This window comes from Sylvia atricapilla, chromosome Z (genome assembly GCF_009819655.1).
Source record: "Sylvia atricapilla isolate bSylAtr1 chromosome Z, bSylAtr1.pri, whole genome shotgun sequence".
Classification (NCBI taxonomy): Eukaryota; Metazoa; Chordata; class Aves; order Passeriformes; family Sylviidae; genus Sylvia; species Sylvia atricapilla.
The window spans coordinates 31,875,325-31,900,344 of NC_089174.1; the positions used below are offsets into that span (position 1 = coordinate 31,875,325).

General features: G+C 37.1%; 1 protein-coding gene across 1 annotated transcript in view; it reads left to right on the forward strand.

Annotated features, from left to right (window-relative positions):
- The window catches only part of MCTP1 (multiple C2 and transmembrane domain containing 1), a 214,440-nt gene that overhangs the window by 42,268 nt on the left and 147,152 nt on the right, over positions 1-25,020 (forward strand). Inside the window, 4 exon segments of the mRNA XM_066339938.1 lie at positions 16,098-16,212; positions 19,777-19,919; positions 22,669-22,748; positions 23,300-23,405. Coding sequence (XP_066196035.1) covers positions 16,098-16,212; positions 19,777-19,919; positions 22,669-22,748; positions 23,300-23,405 — 444 coding nt within the window.

Genomic DNA, 25,020 nt, shown 5'->3' on the forward strand with positions numbered 1-25,020 from the left:
TACTATGAAAAAGCGCTGATTTTTGAATGTCTAGAAAATGTTTAGAGTAAAAAAACCACCAAAACCAAATGGAAAAACTAGTATGAACTTTCATAACCATTCTACATTTATACCATAATTTTGAAAGTTCTGTCAAGTATGCATAGACTTTTTGCAAATACAGAAGAAACCACGGGAACTTCTTTTGTCAAGGTGAGTGATGATGGATACTATGAATTACCTTTTTTTTCTTCTTTAGCTCAGTTTTATGCTGTAAAGTGTAAGTCTTGTGAGTGACAGCCTGAAAAGCTTCGAGTGGAGCAACAATTAGTGAAAGGATGTTGAAAACATAACAGAAGGAAATGTAGACCAAATGCCAAACTATCCATTTTAGGTTAATGAAAGACTAGAATGAGTGATTAAGGTTGCTTATTGTTGTTGTCTTCTGTCCATCAAAACATTTTCTTCTCTTTCCTTCTCATCACCACAATTTTAGAATAAACTCAGTTTTCCCATCCAGGAAAATACCATTGTTATCTGGAATATGGACAAAATATCTCCTTGTTGATTTTTCTTTTTAGTCTCACTAATGCCTGTATTAAGATGTCTAGGATTGTGTATTCTTTAGAAAGCATTTAGAGAACTGTTGCCTCTGTTTTACAAGGTGCTGCTTATATTGACTGCAAGGTGCATATATTGGTTTTGACTTCCAGGACTGTTAGTGTGTGCTTTTCCTTGTGTATTTCAACAGTTATTGCTCATACTAAGACAGGTGATTTTTGCATGACTGGCCAGTATAAGCTTTAGTTAAAACAAGAATTTAAGTTTCACTTGAACTTATATTTTTTTCTTCATATACTGGGAATAACTCTTCAAAGAAATCACTTTTTGTATGAATAGAGGAAAGGGAAAATACTTTCAATTTTTAATTAATAGAAAAATTCCAGGAAATCAAATATGTTTTGTTTATGCCTTTAGGAATAGAGAAATGGTAATACTGCTATGGGTTTGGTCAAATTAATGTTAGTGGAGCATTTGAAACTGACTGTTACCATGAGTTAGTATAGCTCATATGAAATATTTGTAGTTCCAGTATATGTTTAGTATAAGATTTATTTACCAAAACAAATCAAACAGAACCAAAATTTAAGAAACACATTCCAATTTTTATTGAATTATCTTTTTTTTACAATAAAATATGTACACAGTATGCAGTAGTGAATTTGGCCAAAGAAGTCACAATTCTTTAAAATGTGTCTGGCACCTGATGGTTTCTAGTTCTGTATTCTGTGGAGAAAAAATCCAGTAATTTTCTCATATTTCTTAGCAGCATCAGTTTTCATGTGGAGGCAAGTGATTTCTGTGAGAAAGCTAAATGCAGTTAGGACATAACTGACTCAATCACATTCTTGAATTCACATCCTTGGTCCTCCTCCATCATTCTCTGAAGGTCTATTGCATGAAGACAGGCACATTTAGATACTGAAAAATATTGTAAGAGAGCTTTTAAGAAGGGCATGAAGTGATAGGACAGGGGTTTTAAAGTGACAAAGGGTACATTTATATTAGATACTAGGAACAAGTTCTTGACTGTGGAGGTGGTAGGGCACTGGAGCAGGCTGCCCAGAGAAGTCATGGTTGCTCCATCACTCTGAGTAACTGGGTCCAGAGAGAGTGTCTGTCTTTATGTATAGAAGAACTATATCTGTCTGTCTGTCTATCTATCTATCTGTCTCTTCCCCAGGATATCATTCTCCCTCTTAACTTTCTGTGCCAGTTTGAATCAAATCAATCTCATTTTGTACAGAGCAGGTGTAAGGTTGGGGGAAAAGATAGTGCCAGTGAGAAAGTATGATGCTGTTACTCACTGACTTGAGTGGCATGCCTTTCAGAAGGTAGTCCTGACTTCCAATCTCCTCTCCCAGAACAGAAATAAAAAGTAAGCTGGAGGAGACAGCTAAAAACAGAGAGAAGGGGCCAGGCCAGGGGGCAACTGCTTTCCTTCCCCCAAACAGCTTCTGCAAAAGGAGCTGGCACTAGAGGTCCTCTTGACTGGTCCTTGAGGCAGGATCTGTAGGGTACAGCTCTAGAACTGGAGTCCCTTGTGCAGACCCTGTGCAGATGAGCCAAGGTGTCTCTCTGTGGGTGATGGTGTTATGAAAGGCAGTTCCTGTGATCACAGCCACATGCTGAACTTTTCAAATGATTCTGTGAAAGCCAACACCTCAGAGAGTTCTGGCACTGTCAGGTGTGTTGGGAAAGGGTCTGTTTGGGTTGCAGAGGTAGGACATAGTCTTTAGGGTAAGTGAGAAGGTCTCTGCTTTTTTTTTTTTTTATCTTTACTTTGGAAGAACAACAGTAGCAGGAACTGAGAGCAGGTACAATCCAGGGTAGGTGGCAGATCTGGAGGATTTGGAGGGCCCCTCATGAGACTGCAAAGCACTTCAGTGTGCAAGGTTTAAATTCAGCCTTTGTGCCAAAGGAAATTCCTGTGTGTTATAGGTAACTTAAATCTTATTTTGTCTAGCAATTACTGCTAATTGTAGCAAGAATTCTGCTCTGTTTCATCTGTTTCTTAAGCAAATTCTTCTACTTGCAGGTGCAGATTTAAGCTTGCAGTGTGACTACAAAATAAACTATGTGTGCTGACCCTTTGATATATTCTAAGTCTTTTTTGCTAAATTAGTTGACTAATTAGAGCATGAAGAGAGATGAAGGCTAGGGAAGAAAACTTTCTTCCCAAGTAAAACCTATTATCTCATCAAGAAAAATGCAAGTACATGTAGTTACATGTTTAAAAGACTTTTTAAAAAGTATTACTAATGCAATAGGCTTTGGACTCATTTAAGCAAAAAGCTGTCTTCTTCCTGAGATTTAAGCATTTGTAGAAATATATGCCTTCATACCTAAAAGAACAAGTTAAAAGATGCTCCTAAAATGCAGCATGTTAAAATTACCCTTTTCCAAGGTGCTTTATATCACTAGAGAAAATTAAGAGAATTTGCAATCTCTCTTATCTTCCTGGAAGTTCTTTGGTGTTCCTGTGAATGAAAGCTTTGCAATTACTGTGGCTTGAAAAACACTGAAGCAACTATTTGATATAGTTGTCTGTTGGCTGTCTCCAACAACCTGCGTTCAATATTTGTATTTATAAAGATGTCCTAAATCCAACAAAGATTTGTGAAGAAGACTGTGGAAATCTTCTTCAAAAATATATTTTTACATTAATAGAAAAAGGATCTCTTCAGGTTTGAAAGGATCTCTTCAGCTATTGTAGCAAATCAAAGCTTTGCTTAGTCTGTGCAATTATTGAAATTACTAGACCCCTCTTTGGTCTAGTCTTTCTCCAGAGCTCAGAGTAAATTCTGACTATTTTAATGAAATCATTATGGAAATTAATACCTTCCCCCAGAATCCGTCCTTCACCAAAATAACCCCTACAAAAAATCCTCTAAACAACGAACACACAAAACCCCCTCCACCCAAACAAAACCCCAAACAAATAAACAGAAAACCCACAACAGACAATCATAGAGAAATTCTTTGAAAAGAAATAGTTCACAAGCTACTAAAATGAGAAAATATCCATTCCCTTCTTTAGGAATAAGACTTAGTATAGATAATAGATTTTCATGTGTATTAATTTTATGGTTTTGCACTTACATTGTTCCTATTGTCCCTAAGACCTGAAATGCCTTTGAAAGATTAACAATTCTGATTCTAGACCTTTAAAAAGTAATTAAAATTATTTTAAAAACAATTAAACAGCACACATAGACTTCAAAAGTCACTGTAGCACTCAAAGACTCTTGAGAATGTTTACAGCAAATACCTGCCTGATACCATAAGAAAAAGTCATGTGTGGCACATTTTGACATTGTATAACATAGGTGATGGTAGCAAGACACTTAATATTAACCTATTTATTACTATTAGCATGTAATTGTTAATATTTTCCTCAAGAGAAACATAACATCCTGCACCTCTGCAGGCAGAAGAGCTTAATGTCAGACAGGTGTCCTTAGAATTTACAAACCCACACTGCATCTGAAGTGGGCACCTCTTGTACTTCCTTCAAAAGAGACAAATTACCACATCCAACAGAAGAGCCTCAACTGTCTCCTTCCTTACCTCTTTGTAGTACTGTCCTATCTATAATGGCCTTTTGTGGTCAAAATTGCACTCAAAAGTCAGAATGTTGCATTTTAATACAAAGATTAAGATCTGGTATTAGATTGATTTAGAGGAATTATCTTTATGAATTTTGTATTATTTCTAACAGTTTTTTGTCCCTTTTTGTTTAGTGACTGTGTCCTTGTTTTCGTACTCCTTATTGTAGTTATTATAAAAGGTGAGTCATGAGGATTAACTGAAATGTTTTCATGGTGGTCATGTCTTTAATGTATTGAAGAAGGCAGCTTTAGAATAAGGGTCAAAGTATAACCCTCTTCATAAAGTCCAGGGATGCAAAGGTGAACCTTTGGTGAATGAGATATTTCTGTTGTCTGGGATGGTTGTTGAAACAACAGCTTTCCAGAACTGGTTAAAGTTTATAAACTGTCATGTGATGAACATGATGTAATCTACAAGATTGTGTACACAATTCTATAAACCTACTCGAACTCCTCTACTTTTAGTTGCTTATGTTCATTCCAGTTATTTTAGTTTAGTGCAGACTTCTCTTTTTTCAGGACGATGTTTTTTGTAGAAGTGTCACCTGTTATATACCACTTTCTGGGCCTCCTTCCCCTCTTAATTTAGAATTCTGTTGTAGGCAAATATCTGTAATAACATTTTTAATTGGCATATGAAATGCACCCTTAGCCATAATATTTGTTAGTAGTATTTTTAAAAGTGGAAAAGAGACTTGTACAAACACAGAAACTGCATGTTGTGCATGTGAAGTAGTACACTATACATTTTTGGTAGTTTAAGAGGTGTGAACTGGCCTCAGTTCTCAGGAGTCTGCTTACACCAAATTCATGTCTTCAGTAAGTATGTTGCATCAGCACTGCAAATATAAACCAAGATAGCTCTGTTCTTCACAGAACTTTTTGTTAAAGTCTACTTGCACTTAGTAAGATGACAGCCATTAATAAAACTTCCCACTCTGACCATTCACAACACTCTCTGGCAGTCACACTCCCAGTGCCGGAGGTTTCAGCTGCTGGGACCAAGGCCCCTTTCACATCAGGCTCCTCTGGTGAGTGACTGGAGCCCTGCTTGGCCCCCCCCCGCCCCCCATACACTCCACTCACAAACAGTCACACCAGGTTTCCTTGTTGGTTTGACCCCAGGTTTCCCATAGGAGATGTTAATCTCTCTAGTTCTGTAAAGCCATTTATTGACATTAACACAGAATTGGCTTGAGCTGCCACCTCTTGGAGGAATGTCAACAAAGGAATCTCTGGGCTTTTACACACTCACGGTCCAAGTGCATGTGAGTTTTTGGCTCCTGCTGTGTCTCTGTGTCCGTTCACCTGGCCACCAATGTTTGGGCCCTTTGTTATGCAGAGGCAGTTCATGGCTTCTTGTCTCTCTGCACTCCCATCCAGAGCTCAGCCTCTCAGTCTGTACCTTGAAATTGCAGCTTGCAAAAAGCTACAATTTCAAAACCTACACCAGATGTATTCCCCAACAGTAGTTCCTATAGTACCTAAATATGTAACTGTGAGTGGATAGTTTCTCATTTATGTTCTTATTTCAAAATCCTTAATTGGTTTTGAAATCGCATAGAATGTAAGACCTTGTACAACATTCTCTTCTGTGATATCTTTATGGGTCCTAAGTTAACAAAGATTTTGACTATTAGAAAGAAGAAATCATCAGAAGTGCAACTGCGTATTTATATTTTACAGAGGTTTGCATCCTCTGCACTGACTTGATCCCCATCTTCATGCATCTGATACTGAGAGTTGCAGTAGGGACACAAAGTATTGATGCATTTCAAAATTGTGAGTTTTAAAAAGGAGGATCAGTGGTGTTCAAGATTGTGTTTATAGAACTAGAATTTCTAGTAAGATAATTTCTCGTTTAGGGGAATATAACAAAATCAACTAATTCTATTATAGTGCTTGGACTAGGGTTTATACTTCACCAGGAGTACCATTTCCATAAATGTTTCAACAGCTCTTTATTGTATTATCTCTAGATTCTTTACTCAGCTGAGCTAAGAGATATATGTTGTAGGTGGCAGGCTCAAAGACAGAGTTTTCAAAGAAAGTATATGCTTTTTATTATGGAAAGAGTAAGTACTTAATCTGACTTTGTGTTATTGCATGTTAGTTGTGGTTTCCACTTGTGTTACTAAAGGGCAGAATGTCTTTTTCACGTCTTCAGGGTAAAATTCTGTGACTTGTGTTGCCAGAGGAAAACCTATGGGTGTGACCATCAAATCCACCTGCAAAAAGTTAGCTCTTCAATTACAGGAAGAAAGCTGTAATTTCCATTCAATAGCTAAAGTGAATCTAAAGAGCTGTGGTAGCATGTCTGTCAAGCTGCTACCAAAATAGGCTTCTTCTGCCAAGAATTTTTATGACATGAGAGGTATTAGAGTAGGGAGAAGAAACACACAAAAGAGATTTACCCAAAGGAAATTGCAAGAAAAATAACTAGTATGTTGTAAGTATTCCAAGCCAGAGGGCAAGAAGAAAAACCCCCAAGGAAATGGGATGTGAATTCTTCCAGAAATGTTGCCGGATCTTTCAGATAATGAGATTATCATTATCTGAAAGATAATGTATAAAGATGTGGAAAAAAAAGATATTAACCAAATTTGCATGATGATTGTGAGTCCCAAGAATGTCTTCATGGGGAATGTAAAAAAAAATAAGTGCAAGTATTGTCCTGAATTAGCTCCTCCTATTTATGTGTTATGGTAGAGTTTTAGAGGTCATCAAAGAACAAGGGAAACAAAAATAAATAATTTTCAGGCCTGAGGAGCTTTTATATGTGTGTTAGCATGAGATGGTAATCTGTGCTGAGTTCTGAGTTCCTGATTTTGGAGCCAGGGTGTTCGTGGCTGGCTAGGGGTTATTGCATGGTGTTGCATTGGCTGTAGGCATACTGGGCAGAGTGCCTGGTTTATACAGCAAGTATAAAGTAGTGCAACCAAAATCACTGAAAGATGTATTTGACTGTCTCACAGACATGAATGGAACTGATTTTGTAATGAATATCTACAATGGGTTAAAATGTATGTAATCCAGAGGGGCTGCAGGAATAATTCCAGGAGTTGAGAATAAATACTGTGTCATCTTCCACTATGCAATGAAACTAAATTCCTAATTGTAAGTAGCACTCCATTAACTTTTATCCGTGCCCTGTTTAGACTGAAGTTTTAAATGTATCTGTCCTGGTTTGGAATAAATTAGGGGAGAACCTCTAAAAGGAGTCCCCTAAAAACAAACCTCCACTGCCCCTTCCTCCCCCAGCCCTGGGTTTGGGAATGAAAATACCTTGGAGGAAAAGTGGAAAAAACCAGTTTATTGACAAATGAAAAAACAAAACAACCACTCCACAACACCAAGGAAAAAAGGCAAGTTACTGTGGGGGAGGACGCAGAGCTTCTTCCGCAGGCCCCGGAGATTCTCCGACTTCTCAGGTCGGGTCAGGTCCGGAGCCGGTCCAAAATCTTTGGGGGGTGGGGTGGGGGGGAAAGGGAAAAGAAAAGGAAGGGAAAAGCAGCAGCAGCAAGCCAAGCCTGAGAGAGAGCAGCAAAGCAGCAGGCCCTGCCAAAGAGGGAGGGGAGCAGCTGTTAGACACAACAGTGTATCCCACAAGATATGGGATAGGAGACAGCATCAACCCAGAACCGTATCGAAATGCATTTTGTATTTGCATAATTCAGCAGTGTTTTAAAGGAACAGGTGCTATTTTTTTGGTGAAAAAAAGTTTCAATATGCTTTCATTTTGAGATACCTGGGACATGGTGACTCTAGAGTGCATCTGCTTGCAATGTGAATTCTAGTGTAAGATACATAATTTTGAGTGTGGTCAAAAATTAATTTTGCCTTCAGGAAGAGTGTGCCATTGTGTTACCCTCTTATCTCTTTTGTAAACTGCTTATACATGAAGTTAGGTGAAGCTGTGAAAAGATTATGTCTGGTGGAAACAACTACATTTCCCTCTGAATGAAAGCAGAAATTTGAGAGACAGCTTTTTCTATAGCTTCTATTTATCTGCTCCCTTTCTGCAAGCAGTGGAGGCACACAATTGCTGTTAGCTTCATTTTCTCATAGTGTGGCAAATGGCAGATGTGATTCCAGGATGACTCTTCAGAGTTGAGTACATCTGTACTGATCACAGGAAGGATTGTATAGCATTAAAAATAGGACAGGGTGATTTCAGTTTATTAAGTTTTGAAATTGTTCCAGCAGTATTGAATTGCCATAAATGCTATCCTTTGCTAAATTAAAAACAAACAAATTTACGTGTAAGTTGATGTTTCAAGTTGACAAAACTTAGTAATTTATGAAATACTACATACCAGTTCTCCTCAAAAGTTTAAAGCACTGTTTCTTAAAATTAATAGTGGAGTCTTTAATTGATACAGTCTAAACCAAATAGCACATGGGCCAGTATCAAAACCAGTCACCTTTATTGAACAACCAAGGTCAGTTTTTGCATTAAAACTGTTCATATGAGAATGAAGTATGCTGTCATTAGGTAAGAACCAGAGACATTCATCAAGGTAGAGGGAAATCTGCTTTACTAAGTTAACTCACCTCATTTATTGACAAGATATGTCATAGTTTTGGTGCCATTCTTTCTAGTTAACTGTTGTCACTAATGGTTTTTCATGCCAGGCTGTCTCTTGGCAATGAAATTAAGGAAGTGAAGGAAGGCTGGTCTGGTGGCATATTCTACCTGTGCCTGTGCAGCCTGAAAAATTGCTCTGCCGCATGCAGAACAGCCCTGGTGCTGCTAAATTTGCCTGCGATGAGAAGAAGAGTTCACCTGCAGTGACAGTCTCTGCATTTTGTGAAATAAAAAAAAAATAAAAAGATACCCCATTAAATAGAGTTCTTGAGTTGAAAGAAAAACAGTACACATCTTGTTAATATTTAATGTAGTGTGCTTGTATCCTCTACGTCAAACATTGCAGTGTTAAAATTGCATTATTTTGTCAACTAAAATTTATTTTCCCCTTATCATACCAATGCTAACAAGACCTATCTCATTAATTCCATATTAATTTAGAATCAGGAAGTAGCATTACAAAATTCTTGTAGGTGATGTTTTTTAATTTGAGTGGTACAGCAAACTCTGGAAAACTGGATGCTACTCATGAGGGTAGTTTTCTGAAGCAAAATAGCAACACTGGTGTGTAAGTGGGACAACTGAAATAAATTGTTCCAGTCTTTCAGTTGAATATACAGTGCTTTACTCAAATGAATAGGTTGAGGTGTACTTAACCACAGTTCATTATTTCTTGGTATAAGTAATGAACTTTTTCTGGTGATTGTTTCCAAAGTGAAACAATCCTGAAATGTGTACATGGATTCTGCAGAATATGTTTTATTTTGTACACTTCAGCAGAAAATGCACATTTAAGCATACTTTCTCAGTGTCACGTGTTCATTATGTGTTAATTTTTCATAGTGAAGTGCTGTGAGACATGGTTCACCTTCCAAATAACTGATCCCTTATCCATAGTAGAAGGGTTTCAAAATAACCAAATTTACAAAACTTGTTTTAGTGTAGCAATACATCATCATTTGTCTTTAGAAACTAAGGAGACCGGCACATTATGAGAATTAAAGAAAAGGAAACCAAAGGACTCACTGTTGTGGGTAGTGTCAGCTCTGTGTGTGTGCTGTAGTGCGGAGTTCTTGGTATAATACATCTTGATCCAAGCATCCACTGGAGCACTCTGGATGGTGTTTCTCAGTCCACATTCATTTTTTTTGCCCCTTTGGTAGCATGGAAGAGAAGTAATGAGTGATTCTGGGACAAGTTCTCAACATGAGGACCCAGGAGAGTGGTGGTTGGAACTGACTAAATGATGGAGAGTTAGGGATGCATCAGTCAAAAGGAGGATACCTTTGTTCTCCAAATGAACACCTTTGCTCTATGGAAAATATGTGAGGGTCTTTGAAAATACCTTTAAATGAGAACAGCAATGTATGTGATACTTAAAAATGAGTTAATTGTTTTCCAGAGCTGCAGTCAGAGGGATAGAAAGTGTTACCATTCCTTTTGTGGACCCTCTCACAACAATAATTTGAGTGCTCTGTCTTTATCTACAAAGTAAGGGAGAATTAGCCTTCTGCTTCCAGTGCTCAAAGATGAGACACAGAGGGGTTAAATGAGATAGTTATAGGCAGTATCTGGTATGTGAAGCCACAAAAGTTATGCAGATCCTTCTGAAACTATTGTTTCTTCCTGAGAAGTGTGATTCTGCTATATGTTCTTTTTTCTTTAGGAGCGATTAAAAAATATTATTACTATTTTATTATCTATTTTTTAACTTTGAAGTGAATACCAGAAGGATATTTACCATTCTGAAATTATAAACACAGGGAAATTTACCAAAAAGGTGTAAGACTGACCAAGACTACTGTGCAGGTTTGCTGCTATGTGCTCTGATATAATTAGTTCTATTAAATCCTTCTTATTTCCAGAAAGATACTGTTGAGAGAAGACTTGGTGTTTCATTGCAGTCATTAGTGATGCTTATTAAATCAGTTATTTAAATGTTTAAAATAGGAACTACTGAAAATGTGGGTTGTCCATTTGGCTCTAGTCTGCTGTGTGTTTTCTGAATCCATAAAGCTGAAACGACTGCAAGAGGTAAAAGATACATAGAGATTTTAAAGAAAGATATTTCACTTTCCATATTCAAGTTTCAAGCAAAATTGAAACAAGATTTATGTTACTTTCATTCTGAGTAGCTCCAGTTTGCAGCAGCAGTCAAATGATATTTGTGCAGAGCTGTTGCTACCAACTGGAGGTTGCAGTTGCCAGCAATGGAGCAGTTGCCAGCTCAGAAAGCTAACTCAGATTTGCAGATATTTTTGTGAGACACAAAGCACTAGGGACATTCATCTTAGAAGCAGTTTAGTGTTGTTTTGCTGGTAGTGACACTATTTCTGTATTTACTTTGAAATTAATTAAAAATATTTCAAATTCCATGTTCTGATATACTTCTTGAAATGCAAAATATAACTTTGTCATGGAATTTAAATAAAAACCCTAATTCTGAATAACCCAGGTTAGGTAAAATGTGTTTAGATGTATTTATATAAATAATTAGGATTAATAATGTGGAAAATTAAAGTAGAAATATTTTAGTATTGGTTTTTGTTGTGAAAACATGTATGATTTAAGTTTAAATACAATGAGTAGAGATTTTTTTTCGGGTGAATGATGTATATGGCATTTATGTTGACTACAGGTATTATCTAATTTTGAAATGGAGCCAGCTAGTTGTTCACAGATCATCTTTGATGATTTGGATGTGACATCTCTCTCCGGTTCCTAATTGAATTTTCTTTTATTTGCCATGTTTGATATCACTTGCTGAGTAATTCTGCGCTCTTCAGGCAAGTGAGAGAATTTATTTGTGTGATAGTGCAGAGTTTTCTAGGGGTGACAGAAATGCTAGCTGCCAGAAATCAGAATAGTGCTGCATCTGTCTGAGACTTAGTATTCAGGAAAAACAGGAAAAAGGAAATGCAGATATTATTTTAATGTCTAATGATTCAGTAATTTTAGGAATTTAGAGTCTGATTTGGTGGGAAAAAGTACGTAACTTTTGTATTTTTGGTGTTATTTTCATCCCCTTAGAGACTGCTTCTATTTCCTCTTTTACTTTGTGCATGCATCATGTGTTTGTGGGTGCAAGTGCATGTGTGCTTGCAAAAATATATTCAGACAAGGCATGTAAGTTCCAGTAATCTTCTTAAAACCAGAATTGCACAGAACTGCTGAGTCTTTTTCCTTGTCTTGGGAGCAGAACAATTCCGCAGTAATTCCCCTAAAAGTCAGATCTAATTTGTTTCATGATGACTTGAATTTATTATGCTTTTTTTCATTTTTAAAAAAGATAATTTTGGGGATTTTTGACAGTGTGGGTAAACTTGCTTTCTACAAGTGAATGTGGAAAGCAGCTTCATGTTTGTTGAGTCATACACAGTGTGGCTTAATGTGCCCTTGAAAATAATTGATTTCTTCACAGGGAAGGACTGAAATGTGTAGGGAACAGTTACAACTTTTATGAGCACTGCTGCATAAATGCAAAGCATATATATAAGCTTATTTTGAAAAATTCAGGATTTATGTGTATCTTGGACATACTCTTAAGGGATGGAGAGAATGTTCTGAATGCCAACTGCAGCACTGCCATATTAGGGCAACCAGAAGTGGAAGGCAAAACAATGCATTGAGGAAAGGTACCTAACGTCAGCATATACTTTATTTACTATGACATTTCAAAGCAATAGAAAATCACAAGATTGATGATGTTTGCAGGGACTTCTGGAGACAGACCAATCAAACCTCTTGTTCTGAGCAAGATTGCTCAGGACAGTGTCAGAGCAGGTTACAGGTGTCTTTAGGGACAAGCAATCCTCTGAGCAACCTATTCCAGTGTTTGGCCAGGGCAAAATAGTTCATTCTTGGTGCCAAAATTGGCCAGATAGAAATACAATTTTTTCTAACAGAGTTTTGAGTATTAGAAATCAGGCATTTATCTTCTTAGTGAACTTGTTGGTCACTTAGAAGATCCTTGCTGTAATCAAGTGCCTGCAACATCAGGTAGAGGTTTTATAATACACACTGATTACATATTCATCAACTATCCCTGGTTACTTGATGTATATTTATTACTTTATTTTACATATCACAACCCTTATCAAAGTCCTTATATGGTCCTTCTCAGGTCTTGTTTGATCGTCTTCAATGTCCAGTGTCCTTTTAGCTGGCTTTTCCTCAACCCCAGCTTTTGAGTTAGCACAGTATTTTTGTTTTGCATAACTTCTGCTTTGTCAGCCTTGCAGAGCTGAGGTGGCATCCTCCTTGCATTTTGCACAACTCCTGTTTGCCTAAGTTGCATTCTCTATCTGTTTCTCCAAGGCTGTTCTGTTCTTTTTGACTGTGAGAGTAAAATGCTGTTCTGTTCTATTCTTCTTATCAAGTCTCCCCTTTTCTTGATAGTAAATTCCTTAAGGGAACTGGTCACTAATATCTGTATTTCATTTTATGGTGTAAGACATTACAACAGCTGAATCATGATGCAAGCTAAGACACACAAAGCAATTATGGTGACAATTACAAACAAATATATTTTAACCAAGTCCAACTGGGTAACCATGCAGTAAGTTTGATCCAGATTTCTTCAGATCCCCTGGAGGTGTCATCTTGATCTGTGCATTGTCAAATGTGTGTTTGTTTCCAGATTCCCTGGACATCTGTAGACACTCTACCACTTTGATCAATGTATACAGAGCAACTGGTGTTGATGCAGTGCACGCTTCTCCTTGTGATGCCAAGAGAAGGTCTAATGCCATTTGTTTTTATAAAGCAATTTGTGACAGGCTCTTAACTTATTTCTGCAATGCAGTAATGACATCTATTGTATGATTTTATATATATCTTTTATGGTAGCCTAGAAGTCCATGATTGTCTTTTCTAATTATCTTACTGCTAGCCAGGGTAAAAACCACTGTACAAAACTATAAAATTTCGTTGGTTGCTCAGTTACAGCATTTAAGGTTTGTTTTGTACACTCCAAATAGCTTCTTATCCATAGTCCTGAGGGCACCTGGTCTTTATCAATTTTTGTTATGTTAAGGACTAAGGCTTCAAAAATACAGATGTCTTTCCAGCCTAGAGGCAACACTTTATGGGCTTTATTCCCACATATCCAATACCACTCTGATCCATTTTGTACCAGCCAAGGATAATTTACTTTGCCCAATATTAAGTATTTGAGTGCATTGTGTGTGATTTCCAACAGAAGTTCTGATTTCATCAGTACAATCTAGTGTCCTGTTCCTTTGGGTTGGGGAGTACATCTTTGCACATGTGTGTGATCATAAGAGATGTTGATGGGTACTTGCGCACTCACTGGTTTGTCTACTTCTTGGTAAAAGGAAGTGCTCACCCATAACTCGTATTAATTTCTTTTGGAACTGGAATTGCCATAAATGGTTAATGATTTAATAAAAAAAAACCTGTTACACAACCGTGTAGAAACAGGTTGAGGCAATATACTCCTAAGGATGAAAAGAATGGTAAAAGTAGAAAGATTACTTCCTTTGATCCTTGAAAGACTTAGAGTCTGAATCTCTGTGCTGGCAATTGTTTGTAGGTAACCCATTGTGTTTGTAAGAAACAACTGATAAGGATTTGGCATGATTGCACTAGTTGCTTTTCACAGAACAGAACATAAGACAGTTTTTAATTTGTGATAAAACAAGGGAAGATAATGACATGGTAGAAAGGTGGAGAGGGCAGTGTGTAGCAGAATTGTTAAGGAAGCTGCAGTTTCTTTCTTGAAGAAAAGGTTTGTAATCTTAGTGGAGAGATGGAGAACTTGTTCTTATTTTCATTCTTGCTATATTATATTAGACTTTGCAAGTCATGCTGCAGAAGTAAAATTTTATATTAGATTTAAATGAATAAATGTCAGTGAACTCCTTTGCTCCTAAATCAGGATATGGAGGCAAATGGAAGGAGGAGCAACTTGATGCCAACTCTTCTGTTTGCTTTTATTTTGCTGCCAGACATTCTTTGTCTCTCTTCCGTGCTGTGGAACCAGTGAGCATGCCAGTGTGCATTTTGGCCAGCATTTTATGTGTGGCAGCAAAGGTTAATATGATAGGGTTTGAACATATGACTCTGAAATAACAAGAATAAACCAGATGTTGAAATAGCTTTATATTGTATCTTCCTTCATGCTTTAGCTTTAGTATTACTTTAAACAGAAGAAAGGGTTTAGTAGGATGAAAGAGATAAAACTTGTTTTGTGTTGAAATGGTATAGCACTTGGTACGTGGTCTGAGATATTTCTATCATGCAATCTCTTTTTCTTCCAGAGGGCCTATAATCACATAATAAAATATTAATGGCACTACTCTTAAAAAATTTAGCTCCCAGCATGAGCATATGTAAATATAGTCTTCAGAGTGTGTAACAGGTGGAGTTCTCATATGTACTGTTAATGTATAATTGATTTAATTTTTCTAGTCTTAAAATTAAATATGGTGTTCCAAGCATGTGCTGCAATTGGATTTTACTTATTGAGGGATGTGTTAAAAACTATGTTGCAAAAGCTTCTATATACAAAGCAATATAATTAATCTACTTTTTCTTTTTGACAGAAATGTATTTATTGTACATGCACTCCAGAAGTTCTGGAGAGTTCCTTAAATTCTGACTTCCTTTATTTTTTAAGGACACATTTTATACAAATGAATAATCTAAGAGTATTTACCTGGCATACAGAACTACAGATACATTTAGTATCTTTCAGATTATTTCCCTGCCACAACTTCCCCCAAAACTTTTTCCTGAATGGGAAAAAACCCATTCAGCTTGCAAAGTACAGCAAGTAGAGCACAAAAGCTTAATTTGTGTATATTTATTCAATGCATACATTATAACTATTGAATCAACATAGGATTTGAGGACACTGGTAACTACACAATACTGTAAGATCTAGCATCATATTTTTCTTACTTACTTTGCTTTAGTGGGCCAGGACTAGATATGAATGTAATTATAACTGTAGTTTTTAAAATCATCAAGTAGTTTGGGTTGGAAGGGACCTTAAAGACTATCAATCTCCAAGCCCTTTATATCAAAGAACTATGTTTTCAAACAGTTTGGTTTTCTGGTTGTTTTGGGTGTTTTTTGTTGGTTTGGTTTTGGTGGGGGATTTTTTTGTTTGTTTTGGGGGGGTTATTTGTTTGGTTTTGTTTGTTTGTTTGTTTTAAAGGAATCTAGTTAATTTTCATGCTGATGAAACGGGCATATTCGTTGATGTTGGGCAGTAGCTCTGAAGTGGGGGAGTGGGTGTGGCCTTTTCTTACTTCAGTAGGATGATGTTATATACATATACCTTACAGGAAACTTTTAGTAACATTAGCTATTGCATTTTTTTTCCTCCACAGAGTGCGAATTCCTTTGGAAGTGGTAATGCAGATTTCCCCCCTGGGGACCCCGGAATATACCAGTTGGACGTTACTCTAAGAAGAGGACAGAATCTAGCTGCACGGGACCGTGGAGGTAAGTGACCTGTTAAACACTGCCTTAATGACTGGAAAGTTTCATGTTGTTTGAGTAAATTTGTATGTGGGTATTAAAATTAAAATGCCCTGGGGGATATAACTAGTGACTTGGCACCAGCTGGATGTGACACCATGGAGTCACATGCTCTGGGCCTGGCCTTCCAGCCACTTCTTAGCCCACAGAAGAGAGCACCTGCCTAAGCCATGGGCTGCCAGCTTTTCCAGGAGAATCCTCTGGGACACAGTGTCAAAGGCTCTGCTGAAATCCAGGTACATAACACCCACAGCCTTTCCATCTTCCACCAGGCAAGTCACTTGGTCCTGAAACAAGATCAGATTGGTCAAACAGGACCTGTTTTTTTCAGCCACTGCTGGCTGGGCCTGATGGCTCGATTGTCCCCGTATGTGCTGTGTGATCATACTCAAGAGAATCTGATTCTTAACCTCTTCAGGCACCAAGGTCAGACTGACAGGCCTATAGTTCCCTGGATCCACTTTCCAGCCCTTCTTATGGATGGGAAGTATGTTGGCTAATCCCCAGACATCTGGGACCTGATGATAAGTAAATGATGGAGGGCAGCTTGGTGAGCTCCTCCACCAGCTCCCTCAGTACTCTTGGGTAAATCCCATCTGGTCCCATAGACCTATGACTGTCCAAATGGCTTCACAAGTCACTAATTCCTCTTGCTTTTATTCTGCTCCCCACCCCTGTCTATCAGCTCGAGGGCTGGTTTCACTGAGAATAATTGGTCCTACTGGTCTTACTGTTACAGATTAAGACAAAGAAGGAAATGAGTACCTCAGCCTTCTTCTCATCCTTGGTGACAGTACTGTCCTCTGCATTCAAAAAAGGATGGAGGCTTCATTTGACCTTCCTTTTGTTGTTAATGTATTTATAAAAACACTTAATATTTTCCTTCACGGCAGTGGTCAGAATGAGTTGTAACTGGGCTTTTTTCTTTCTAATTTTCTTCTTACTTGACCTAATGACATGCTTTTACTCTTCCTTAGTTGCCTGTCATTTCCTCCAAAGGTCATGCACCCCATTTTTTTTTCCCCCTGAGTTCCAGCAAAAGTTTCCTCTTGACAAGGCTTCCCTGACAGCTCATCTCTCAGTGCACAGGGACATTTCACTTTTGCATCTGTAACATTTTCTTCTTAAACTATGTCCAGCCTTCCTGGACCCCTTTATTTCCCAGCAGACTCTCTGAACCAATTCCAGAACAGGCCAAAGTCCACCCTCCAGAAGACCAAGGCAGAGATTTTGTTGACCCCCTTCCTTACTTCACCAAGAATTAAAAATGCTGTCACTATGCCCAGGATGGGCATTCTGACCACCATATCTCTCACCAATGGCAGGTCTAGTGGAATCTCAGCCCTGGTAGGCTCCCTTGCCAGCTGTGACAGGAAATTGCACACACTCTAAGTTCTCCTACACTGCCTCCTCTCTGCTGTGTTGAGTTTTCAGCAGACATCCAGCCAGTTAAAATCTGCCACAAGAGCAGGAACTGGCAACTATGGCAAGAACTGGCAATTTTGAAATATCGGCTAGCCACTTATAGAATGCTTCGTTTTTTTCTTCGTGGTTGAGTAGTCTATAAAAGACTTTCACCAGGATGTCTGCCTTGTTGTCCTTTGCCTTGAATCTTACCCATGAGCACTCAAGCTTGTCATCACTATTCCTTGGGCTGCACACAGCTGAAACACTCCTTAACGTACAGAGCCACTCTATCAGCTCTTCTTCCTTGCCTGACCCTTCTGAAGAGTTTCTAAACATCCACTGCAGCACTCAGTCAAACAGGTCATTCTGCCATGTTTCTGTAATGGTGACTTGTGTCACAGCTTTTCTACTACAGAGTGGCCTCCAGTTCCTTCTGTTTGTTGCCTGTTCCTGGGTCATCTGCTTTAGCTGTATTATCTGTTTCAACCCTGATGCTTGCCTGCTGCCCCTGGGCTCATCTTTAGTGAACCTGGTCTTATCCCCTTCTCTCTTCAAACCTAGTTTACAGCAGCCCTCTCAATAAATCCATCCAACTCGCAAGCTAGAATTATTTTTCCTCTTTTAGATCTTCCAAAGCTGTCAGCAAAAGGATAATTTTTCCCTCTCGTCTTTCAACTCAATGCCACTCCCACCTTAACCATGTTGCTGGTGCAGTCAAAGGATGCTTCATTGCCTAACTGTCTACATGAAGGTCAAGGCCTAGCAGAATTCCTGAGGTTGTAGAGTGGTCCCAAGGAGCAGGGAGATGGGCACACCATAACATACTGTCCATATTAAAGATATTCTTCATATTACACAGAATTAATTTAAATACTTGATCTTTGACTTCAACATCATCAACACTACTTGAATAACTGAGGAACAAGTTAGTTGTGCTAGACAAAAAAATATTATGCCACTGAAATTCTGCTCCAGAAATTACAGGTGCGAATGACTGTAACATGAGAGACCAGAGTTTTCCACTGCTATAGTCTTTTGAAACAAGGAGATATTATCTTCACTTAAAGAGTACTGACATCTTGTGGCTGGATGAATTAATGCAAGGAATGCTGCTCACAACCCTTTGAATTTATGCTTAGAAGAGCGTGTTGGAATTTTAAGAAAAGCTATTTTTTTGAACGTTATTTCCCAGTGGACACAAATGCAAACTTCTAGAATCTGCTGGTGTCTTGTAAAGCTCTAAAAGTTAAAGGGGAAAAAAAAAAGAAGTATTGTCTTATAATTTTGCTGCTGTTAATGAAGATGCAGTTGTTACTCAAGCTAGAGTTACTGTTTAATTTAAGATATCTTTGATCAGTTAGTCTCACATGCACTCCTGCAATTTTCTGTGTACACTCAAGACTCCTCCTCTCACGGGTGGTTCAGTCCTTGTGATACTTCCACATACACACCCCATGCCTATGGCATTCGTATATTTAACATTTTTATTATACCCATCAAGGTTGTTTTCCTGATCACACTTCATTGTTACTCAGTTGTTTAAGCGCTCTCTGGTGAGTAGGTGATTGTTGCAGGAAGCATGTTGAGGGCTTTGTAGATAAACTTTAATTTTCTCATCATGAGCGTAGGAAGTGAGTCTATATGGAAAAGAAAGCCTAGACACAATAAAGTCATTGAAGACTTTCACTAGTGTTGTGTACACTAGTACACTAGTATGTGCCTTTTCAAAGGCATAACATGATTAGGTCAATATTTTACAAGAGTAATTTTGACTTTATAATCTAATTTTTTTTTGTTACATTAAGATAGAATACTAGCCCTAATAAGGACATAGTTCTGTTAACTAAAACCAATACTGCCAGTATTTCATGTGTGACTTTGAGATGGATTGCAAACCAAGATGGAATGCAAGCACCCATTTGATGTTAACGGAGTCAAATAAATGAGTATTGACACCCTGGAATGTAATAGATTGTGGCAATAAATTCATTTCATCTGATGCTATTTTGAGTTTGACCATCTATAGAAATTTAATTTAGTTCTGTTTAAAGTAATTTAGTCTCCACTTCCTTACTGTATTACAAAGATAAAATTAACAGTATATATGTGTGTCTTTACCAGGAACAAGTGATCCATATGTCAAGTTCAAACTTGGAGGAAAAGAAGTATTTAGAAGTAAAACAGTACACAAGAACCTCAATCCTGTGTGGGAAGAAAAAGCTTACATTCTTATAGATAACCTAAGAGAACCCTTGTATCTAAAGGTAAAACATGAGCTTACATATGTTTGGTAAGTTACAACAGAGGATTTATTGGAAGAACTCAGATTTTGTGATTTCCTGAATACTGAAAATTTTATTGTGTAATAATGAAGACTAAAGACTATTTAGAGTGGAAATTATTTAAGTTTTGTCTGTAGAATGATGATGTCAACATTTTTAAAAGTGGCAAATAAGGCATTTTTGTTTACTTCAGGTCATAATTGTTTCATATTTCTTTAATGTGATCTTAGCAGAAGAACACAGAAAGTAAACTATATTTCATGATCCATTTTATTTATGAAAAGATCATCATAATGATGATATGAAGCATAATCTGTCCCATTAAAAACAATTGACTGCTGAGGTCAGTTTTTAGAATTTATTGAGATATGTGCCTGATTCTCCTAAGTTTTCTAATTTTTCTGTTTCTGTGGAAAACAATGAGTTGCTTCTGTGTTTCATACCACTTTCTCACTCCTACAATTTTTACATTGTAGCTCTCCCTCATAAATCACAGGTCAGGATGATTTTTTCGTGTTAGTTGCCCCAATTATTCTGAAATAACAGATTGCTTGAGTTTAGGTCAAAAAGTCACCATCAATGTCATGACTAATATGCAGCAGTTCCACTAGTATTTCTTAGATGTATTTCGTAGTATTTCCATTTCTTGGAATAGAAACTAGAAAAACTGTGGTGATTGTTTTATACCCACAGAAGAGAAATATACTTTTCTGGTTCTGATAGTTTATGGTGATACATATGCGAAAGTGATTCTTAGTTGTGTAAAACAACGTAGATAAAAATTACGGTACCAAAAATAAATTTAGGAAAACTGTGGTCCTAGGATTCAAAATAAAACATGCATACATTGAAAATACTTGAGGAAGTATAAAAACTTGGCTTACCATCATAATTCTCTGAAGTTGATCTGAAATTACATGGTTTAGATCAGTATCTGTCTTAATCTAAAATTCGTGTCAGAATTTTTAAGGGAAATGTTAAATTGTGGATTTTTTTTTAGTATACCAGTGCCTCTTAAACATCCTTCAAGTATTAATCAGTATTATCTTTCATGCTGCTCAGATAAGGCACATTGTTACTAGAAGAGCTTAAAAGCTAATTAGAATCCTCAAATGGCATTCTCCTGCCTTTGTTATGTTTAGTGACTCATAAGGAATGAACAGGTGAAAGAGAGAGGAAGATGCAAAAACTTGCAATGTAGCCACCTGTTTTAGTTGATTCATGGCAAGTACCAGCCCTGCAGTAGGCTGTGTATTTTTTTATCCCTAGGAAATGTGTGTCAGGTGGTATGTCTATCATGGCTGTATTTTGAACACACTGCGTGAAGTGGTTGAGGTTTTACAGCTCATTCAGATATTTTAAGACATGATTGGATTTTACTAAATCAACTAAAAATACTTACTTACTTGGTATTTTTACCATGATAATTTATAGAGGGAGAGAGGGGGGAATAAACAATTTTGACTTTGCATCATGAACTGAGATTTCATAATTTGTTTTCTTTCCCGATGGAATGACTGACAGATATAGAAAATGCAAGTGTGAACATTCAGGTAGATCAATGCATATGAGGGACTTGTGCTCACATACTTGTATCCAGCCCATTGTGTTGTGCAGCTGTGCTGTAGCCTTTGGGCAACAGGATTTCTATTACTACTGTCTTAACCCTGTCCATATTAAGGTATTTGTAGAAGATATTGCTTTGCCTCCTGGAAGAGTTTCTGTTGTACAATAGTAGTACTTATATTACAGATGAAGACCTTGAACCTGGTCCTGTCATAGTCCCAATTTTCTCCTTTTTCCTTACAAGGTGTTCACAAGTCTTACTCTTACTTAGCTGAAGATATGTTCTAGTCCTCAGAAAACCTCATATTTGCCCAAAAAAAGTTAATTTACCTTAAAAGTTGATTTTGATAATTGATCTTTTCCCTTTTTTTGATTTTTTTTTTATTTGTGTTGCACCTTTTCTTTATTGCTGTCCATCTTTTTTGTTTATTTCCCTGCAATAGCTGCCCCCAGATTATTTGCTATTCTTTCTGCAGACTTAGGAAGTCATAACCTATCTCAAATACCATCTAATGTACTGCTCAGGTTCCTGTCGATGTCAGTAAATTTATCAAGGTATTTTCTCTTTTTGTAGCAAATTAGGAGACAGAGTCCTCATAATAGAGTATTAATTGTGATTGTTTCCTTACACTTATCCATTTAGTTTTAACCTTAGATTGTTGTATTTCTAACCCTGGAAAGTTGTGCAGCCTTCAAAATGTACAGTTATATTATTGCAAATACTGATGCAAGTGTTTTAATAAAAGTGAAAGCACTTTTCATAATCATATCCTGCCCTCCTGCTTCCACTTTGCAGGATTCATAAAGGAACCAATGTATAGGAAATCAGTGATTCTGCTTAACTTTATATATTGTTTTGATCTTCCTTCTTGCAATGCTTATGTGCATAAAAATATTTCTTTCATTTTTATAAAATTACTGTTGTTCACATGCATAGTCTAGTAGCAGAATACACCTATATGATGCAATCTGACTTATAAACAAGCAGTTTCAAACTTGATTTTCTGGCCAGAAAGTTTAAGGTTACTTTCAGGTAGTCCTGATTCAACAACTGAGAGGCATGAAGCTGCAACTCTGGAAAAAAGTTTCAAGAATGATTCATTGTCAGAAAAGCTCTAAGGAAAGAAAGATTTCTAGTACTAAAAAATGCTCTTGTGCATCATAGGTATTTGATTATGACTTTGGACTTCAAGATGACTTCATTGGTTCGGCATTTTTGGATCTCACATCATTGGAGTTAAACAGGTATGGCACAAACAAACCTATGGAATATTTGTATTTTTTTTATTTTCTAATACCATGTTTGTGGAGTTGTAAATAAAACATTATGATAGACAATAATTACATAAAATGACACAGCATAGAACTAACCAAAGCAAACTTAGATTTAAGAAATTATAGTATGATGAATATTAATTTATTAGTTGATTATGCACATTTTCACAGTGTTTATGGAGAAGTTTGTTTTATAACCACTTTAATCTTGTTTTCATATTAGCTTTACTCACAGCATTACCCCCTAGTTTGAATTTTTTTCTGTTTTTTAGTCCATTAATATAATATTTTTGCTTTAATTACTTCAGGACATGTAATACAGTACTTAATACAGAGTAAAAGCATTTAATATTTTTTATGAGCATTTAGCAGAAGTACTTAAAAGTAGAAATAGGACAAATCTGTGCCACTGTTTTCTAAGTGGGTTCGTATTAATTCGGATGCCTTCAATTCTTTTGATTGAGAAATTCCATTATCTGAGAGCCTGAAGTCCAAGTAAATACATAGATTTTCTCTCCTAGACAAACAGATGTTACCTTGAGTCTGAAAGATCCTCATTATCCTGACCATGATCTGGGAAGTATATTCCTGTCAGTTCTCTTGGCTCCAGGAGACCAGCGAGAAGCGGTAATTTTAAGTATTTTAATAAATGTCGTCACTCCTGTGATTGATCTCTGGTTGGATGACATTAGACACAAGAGTAGATCTCAAATTTTTGAGATTAATATGACTTTTCTAATTCTTCAGATAACACAAACAATGTTTCTGGTAAAATGCACCATATTTCACCTGAGCTGAATCCTCGCTTTTATAGTTAGTCATAAGGGATCCAGATGGATCAGGTAAATTCAGTTGTGGGTGAATGGTGCTGAGTAATATGAAGGAACATCAGTAAACCATTCGTTAAAGAATTTTGGACCTAGTCTGCTATTTCTATATAAGAGTATTGGAATCCTATTCCATGTGGAAAATAAAGTTGAAAAACGTAGTGTTCCTGTCTTGTGGCAACTAATGTTAAAGGATTATATGATGGTTCTCAATTTTTTGAATTTACATTTCAATTACAAAATTGTATGATTTTATAAACTTATTGTAATTTTTTCATCAGTCTTACTTTTCTGAGCTGCATAGTTGTAAGGGAAAGTAGTTTCCTGGTTTCTAGATACTCTTAGTTGTGACAAACTCTATTACATTTTACAAGCTTTTGTGACTTTTGACTTGAGCGGTAGAACTATAGCAGAAATAGAAGAGATGATTTGCATTAAGAGAAGCTGTAAAATAATGTGGATTCCTTTGGCCTCAGACGGGCTGTAGGGAAGCATTTGGAACTTGCAGCTAAATTTTGCCTTAGAAAAGCGGTTTAAGTAAAATTTAAAGGAAAAAGCATCATTAAGCAATGGAACCTGTGGAAGTGAGGCAGGGTTTTGTTGGATTTTTTTGTCCAAGAAATCCCTAGAAATCTTTCTTTCTTTGGAACTTTCTTTCCCACACCATGACCCACCACTGTGCAGCCACAACTCTCAGAAAGTTTGCCCTGCACTTGAACACAGAAACACACAGAGTCAACCCTCCCATGCTGCTTCAACATAGCCAATTTCCAGAATTTTCCAAGAAGAAGACTGTCCTCCATGCCCAGAACCCATCCAGGAGGTATTGCAGCATTTACCAGAAGAGCCAGGGTTATAATGCCCCAATTTTTGCAGACCTCCACCTCTGATGGACCAGGACTGTACATCACAATAGGCCATGACACCCTCACATCACAGAAGCCACAAATGGTGGTGTCTTTCTCGCTCTTCTACTGTTTCTTTTTCTTTATTTTTCTCTTTTGAATTTTCCTCTCTTAAGCTGATCATATACTCCAGTACAGCTACATACCCCTTTTCCAATCTGTTACTCTTTCTATTTCCAGTTATGGTTTTAAAGTACTTATTCTAGTAAATTTTTTGTTATATTGCTTGTTTGGCAATACTTCGGTTTAATCTACTCCTAAGGGTCCATTAACAATGAACCTGTTTGCCCTGCCTCAGGGAGAGGTTGCAGCAGAGGCCAAGAAAAAGCATTACTGTCATGAAAATGTCCATGGATATGGTCAGCTGCATGTTTTTTGTAAGATCGTGTATGTTTCTGTATCCTGCAGGGTGAGACATCCTGTTGCAAATGCACCTGCAGAGTACTGGTAGATTCTACTAGTGTTCTCTTTACACTTTTCTCCCAGGCAATGTTAAATAGCCTAGTAAGT